This window comes from Anguilla anguilla, chromosome 13 (genome assembly GCF_013347855.1).
Source record: "Anguilla anguilla isolate fAngAng1 chromosome 13, fAngAng1.pri, whole genome shotgun sequence".
In the NCBI taxonomy this organism is placed as follows: Eukaryota; Metazoa; Chordata; class Actinopteri; order Anguilliformes; family Anguillidae; genus Anguilla; species Anguilla anguilla.
The window spans coordinates 23,157,043-23,163,042 of record NC_049213.1 but is presented as its reverse complement, the minus strand read 5'-3'; the positions used below and the strand labels follow the sequence as shown (position 1 = coordinate 23,163,042).

Sequence of the window (6,000 nt, the reverse complement as noted above, 5' to 3'; positions counted from 1 at the left end):
AGCTAAGAAAAACAGGCAGAACAAAGCCCAGGGATCATTAAAGCACGCGGTGAACTCTGACACACTGCTCTTCTGAAACAAAAGCCAGTGCTACAGCTAAAGGAGAAAAATGCATCCAGATGTTATCGCTAGAAGAGGCAGAAAATGTGGAGCCCCCCCCCAACCTACAAGCCTCATGGGCCACACGTGCTGTGAAAGTCAGAGGATCTCTCTCTGTTTCTTACACACACACAGGCCTGCCAGCACTGGGGGAGGGCAAGCTCAAGAATGCCGGTTATTGAAACCAGTCTTTACAAGCCCCTCCAAACTCCCCCGCCCCCACCCGCCAGCAATCCCTGGCTCCTAAGCCCAAAAGAGGGGGGGTTTGTTTTCTCTGCGAATGAAGCACAGCCTAGTCCAGTCCAGTCCAGCCCAAGCTCAGGGCCCCAGACAGGAAGGAAAAGAGTGGGCCAAGCTCAAGAATTTTGGTTGTGTTCTCCCCCCCCTTTCTCTCTCCCACTCTCTCTCTCTCGCTCTGTCTCTCTCCCTCCAAGAGTTGCACTCAACAAACTCTGCACTAAGGAGGCAGTGTAGAATTCACTCTCTGTGGCTCACTGGCACACACAACCACGCCCCCTCCCCCCTGGGATCAATCAGAGCACACAAGAGCCTCTCGCACACACTTCAGTGAGGTCATCTGTCTGGCAACTTTAATGACAACAAACCCCTTGATTTGTTCACTATTTTTCCCCTTCCTTTAAACAAGAAGTTGGCAAAGAGCTTCACTGTGGGATTTGAAGAGGGATTAAAAAATGTTTTGGAGCACTTCTGATCGTTAACCATTAAGAGTCGACTCTTCCAAGTTCTATTTCTTTCCTGAGCAAGAAAAACAAAACTGTCCCTAGGAGAGGTGTGATCTGGTCATTTTCCAAAGGTCCTCTTCATGAGTCTGCTATTTAAATGTGTCTCTGTAGTCTGTTAGCCACGACCCTGATTTCCCCTCCTAATGTTCCAGATATGAATACACAGTACATTATAGAGTGATCTATGAAATAGCACATTAAATGAAAACCCACTTACACAGGCTTGTATAAAGTGAACTACGAGAGGTTTCAGTGAATTCCATGCAAAGCAGTAAATCTCTTCAGAGGGATGCCTAGTACCTTTAAGGAAATATTCTACACACAAAAGTAAAGCTATATGCACTCACTGATTTTAAGATCCTCCCAGAGGAGGAACTTTTTAAAGACTTTAAAGATCTGCCTCAACGTTACTCTGTTGTCATGTTGCTTTTCCAGCTTTGTGGGCATCAGCTTTTGGCTGTGGGATAGGGCTGGTCTATGATGTAAATTTTAATGAAGTATTTACATGTTTAGTTTCAAAAAATCTGCTGATTCCATGTCTGTTGTGAAGACTCGCCGTTGGGCTGTTGGGATGGGTTTTTGTGAGCCTCCGCTTTGCTTCACTGCCCTCGTCCGCAGGGTGAGCGGACGTCCTGGGACACGGGGCTCAGACACCATGCAAAGGAAATATTCCACGCTGCCTTTAAATTAAAGCCGCACTCTAACTGCAATACAGTCAAAAAGCAGCCAATCTTTTTCCCTTTTAAAGGAAAGGCCCTTACAGTATTCCAACATACAATATCAATGTGTGGGGCATTGAAAAAATTCTGACCTCTGGAAATACTGACAATAAAATTTAATTAAATTATAAAAAAAACAGTATAAAAACAGACTGAATCAAGCATATCAACACACATTACTTATGAGAAATGACAGAAAACTCATAAAATCATATTTTAAAATGGGACCAGAGAAACCACTTAATTTATCGCACAGCCTCTAAAAATGAAGTTAAAAATATCACAGATGATTTGAGCAGTTAAAAATGACATTAATCTAGTGGATTTACTGCTTTACTACTCAAACTATGAAGGCACATGAAGGCTTTTCCCCCCTCGTTTTCCACGGATGTCGTCTTCGTTGGGACCTCACACCCGTGTGGTGTGGTGGTATCTCCCAGGCGTGATCGCTCCTGGGCCTGCGTCATCCAGAGACTCTCCGGGGGAAACTTATTACATACTTACTCAGCGAAAAAATGACCCGCTCTCAGCAAAAATGCTAGTTCAAAACCGCTGTTTAACTTTACGTAAATCCATATGCATCAGAAGCACTTCCACGAGCCTACAACTCTACTGACTGACAAACACTCCATCACACCCCCCCCCCAGTTCTAGTTACCAGGAAACACACAAAACTTGGACAATGTTCTTCACCAGAGCTTCAGGACCCCGCCCCCCCCCCCCCCCCAACTCTTGCCACTTGATCATGTTAACTTCATGTGAAGCTCATGGGTGTAAGAGAATAAAGTATAGGGGAGCACAGCACACAGCATGGATCCTAACTCAGACCCCAACAGTGTGCTGGAGAAAATGAATCACAGGGGCTGGTGGTTGGTTGTGGCTGAGGGTCGGCTCAGTTCATTGGGATAAAACATATGAGACAGAGATAAACAGAAACAGAGGGAGAAGGAGAGAGAAAGAAAGACGGGGGAGGGAGTGAGAGAGAGAGAGAGAAAGAAAGAGAGGGAGGGAGAGGTAGGGAGAGAGAGGGAAAGGGAGGGAGGGAAGGAGAGACAGAAAGAGTGGGAAGGGGAGAGAGAGTAAGAGAGAGAGCGAGAGCGGCAGGGAGAGAGAGAGGGAGAGGGCGGGCCAGGCGCCAGGTCTTCCCCCTCAGGAGCAGGGCCCTGGGTCTCTGTGCTGTAGCTGCAGGCTGATCTTGTGCTGGTTGTCAATGCACTCCTTCAGCTTGTCCTCCGTCAGTGTCAGCCTCTGTTCCAGAATGGCCACTGTCTGCAGAGGGAGGGGTGACAACACAGCGTCACGTCAGAGAAAAAGAGCGCCAGAGAAATCCATGAATGCGTCTATTTTAGTGGCCCAACAGATGTTCCGTTATCTGCGCGGACAATCCCCCCGATTATGAGCGCCCAATCTGAAGCGCTCTCGTGGCGCTCGCCGAGCGTAAACACGGCGTCCTCTATTTGGGACAGGCACACGCACGCGCGCCCGAGAGCCTCTTAAGAAAGCCCCCTCTTTGTGAGCACGGCGGGGGGGTGGAGGGACGGCGGGGGGGACGGGGGGGGCGGTGTGGACCGAGCCCTCGTCCGCGCTGACGATCGCGGCTCACCCCGAGGCACCCCTCTCCGTGCCAGCCCGCGCCGCGGACCGGGCTGGGGGGGGGGGGGGGTTCTGCGTAACCCCTGGAAACCACACACGGAGGGAGGGGGGCTACCCCGCCATGACGAAACGCAGATGCGTCCCAGCCACGCGACCCCGTACACGACAGCGCCGCTCTCGCGAACGGAACGCAGCGCCACAATAAAATATCGATAGCAGACCCGCGTCACAACACGGCAGCCGCATAAAGAGCTGATCTCATTCTGTGTTCAGGCTGCACGAAGTAATCCCAGGCAGAGACACAGCCGAAGGAACGAGCTGGCAGCACGGTGACGTTCTGAGAAACTAAACCCACTAAACCCGTGTGCAAGCAGAGACCCTCGCTTCCGGCAGGTTCTACAGGCTCATTCAGCTTGTCCACCTGAGACGCTGCGTTCTGGAGACGAGGCGGTTAAACACCAGGGCAGCGTGAAGACCGAGGCGGCGGTGCTCCAGGTGCAGGGGTCCAGAGGCCCCGTACCAGCAGCAGTGCTCTGGGTGCGGAGGTCCAGAGGCCCCGTACCAGCAGCAGTGCTCTGGGTGTGGGGGTCCAGAGGCCCCGTACCAGCAGCGGTGCTCTGGGTGCAGGGGTCCAGAGGCCCCGTACCAGCAGCAGTGCTCTGGGTGCAGGGGTCCAGAGGCCCCGTACCAGCAGCAGTGCTCTGGGTGTGGGGGTCCAGAGGCCCCGTACCAGCAGCAGTGCTCTGGGTGCGGGGGTCCAGAGGCCCTGTACCAGCAGCGGTGCTCTGGGTGCGGGGGTCCAGAAGCCCCGTAGCAGCAGCAGTGCTCTGGGTGCGGGGGTCCAGAGGCCCTGTACCAGCAGCAGTGCTCTGGGTGCGGGGGTCCAGAAGCCCCGTAGCAGCAGCAGTGCTCTGGGTGCGGGGGTCCAGAGGCCCCGTAGCAGCAGCAGTGCTCTGGGTGCGGGGGTCCAGAGGCCCCGTAGCAGCAGCAGTGCTCTGGGTGTGGGGGTCCAGAGGCCCCGTAGCAGCAGCAGTGCTCTGGGTGCGGGGGTCCAGAGGCCCCGTAGCAGCAGCAGTGCTCTGGGTGCGGGGGTCCAGAGGCCCCGTAGCAGCAGCAGTGCTCTGGGTGCGGGGGTCCAGAGGCCCCGTAGCAGCAGCAGTGCTCTGGGTGTGGGGGTCCAGAGGCCCCGTACCAGCAGCAGTGCTCTGGGTGCAGCGGGTCCAGAGGCCCCGTACCAGCAGCAGTGCTCCGGGTGCAGCGGGACCAGAGGCCCCGTACCAGCAGCAGTGTGCGTCTGCTCGCTCGGACACGGCTCGCTCTGGATAAGAGCATCTGTTAAGAACATGACGGCTCCTGTCCTTTCCCCATCACTAAAACACACAGGACGGCGCAGGAAACGGGCTTCGATGGTTTCCACAACAGCGTGCGGCATTCTTTCATGCTGAATCACCGGACACGGTGGGTCGGGGGGGGGGGGGGGGGGGGGGTTTACCGGTCGAACCCGCAGACGCGGTGATGCAGGCTGAATTACGATGAGACGGTCGCTGTGACTGATGTCACTGTCCGTTACTCCCCCCTGAACACGGCGCTCAGGAGACGAGCGAAAGGCACGCAGGGAGCTGCAGGAGACAGGGGCAGAGGACTCTGAACACCGCCTCAAAAACGAACAAAAAAATATTAAGAAAAAAAATGATCACTCTTCTGATTTCAAATTTGTAGACAATACCTATTATTACCTCGTTAAAATGAAAAATACATATATAATACTGCCTGGAAAGGAGCAAGAATTAGAACCTTTTGTACAATCTATTTGAATAAGTCCTAAACTAACTTCACGCAGAAAGGCACGACTTCTTCCTCAACAGAGTAACGTCTGAACGAGGGGAAAATGGCCTGAACAAGTGAGCTGAGCAAACCGGGTGTGAGCAGATACATAAGGCAAATAAGTGAGTCAAATTTTAGATCAAGTCTGAAAAACGCAATGTTGTGAGCCGGAAGTGGCCGGACGTCAGCAGATGGGAATGTGGGCACTTATGGGGTAATCTCCATAAGAGGCTTCAGTTTCCTCTGTGGTGCGGGTGGGGGGGGGGTCATCTGAGGTCCAACTCCAACACACAGTGAGAGAAGCACACCAGGACTATTACAGTTTAGTACAAACAGAGAAAGAACATTACAGAAAAGCATGTGTGTGTGTGTGTGTGTGTGTGTGTGTGTGTGTGTGCGGGTAAATTTCTTGCATACAACTCTGTTTTCATGAAGTCCCTGAGTGGTGTTATTTTTGCCGTATTGTAACATGAGTCACAAACTGTGCATATTTTTTTTTTTAAATAGTTGTGTTCTCAAACAGAAAGGAATAAAAAGTGCTCCAATGCGAGCGGACGCTGAGCTTTTAATTACATGAATAAGAGCATCTTCAGCGCGTTTACCCGTTACTGTCAAAAACCCGTGGGTGTAAAAGAGCTGCGTGGGCCTGCCAAGCCTATCTATTCATGCCAGACAGGCAGGTAGGGATCTCTGAAAACAGGGGAAATAAGTTCAGTCTGTTCAACCAGAAAAAAGAACAAAAAAAAGGCAAAATGGAGAGTTCAATGAGATGACATTAACAATCAGCCCCGCATCCAGTACTCAGAATTGCTCTGCAGACAAGTGTTACTTGCAATGTAAGCAGGTAGCAGAAAAAGAAGAAAAGTTATTTTAATTGTATTTTTTAAGTGCAATTTTCCCTGACCCAGTAACTGAGTGGTTTGTGCCTTTAGAACACAGCCAGGCGGGCAGCTCTGGGTTATCACAACCTCGGAATGATCCGGAGCGAACGCAGAGCTGGGAACGCAGAGCGCGAACGCAGT

The 6,000-nt window shown here is 52.0% G+C and overlaps 1 protein-coding gene across 2 annotated transcripts in view; it reads right to left on the bottom strand.

The window, feature by feature from the left end:
• Positions 1-2,080: 2,080 nt before the first annotated feature.
• Positions 2,081-6,000, bottom strand: part of poc1a (POC1 centriolar protein A) — a 67,249-nt gene continuing 63,329 nt past the window's right edge. For both annotated transcript variants that reach the window (XM_035387009.1, XM_035387010.1), the window contains exon 11: positions 2,081-2,830. In XM_035387009.1, coding sequence (XP_035242900.1) covers positions 2,711-2,830 — 120 coding nt within the window. In that variant the 3' untranslated portion in view covers positions 2,081-2,710. The remainder of the gene's footprint in view (positions 2,831-6,000) is intronic.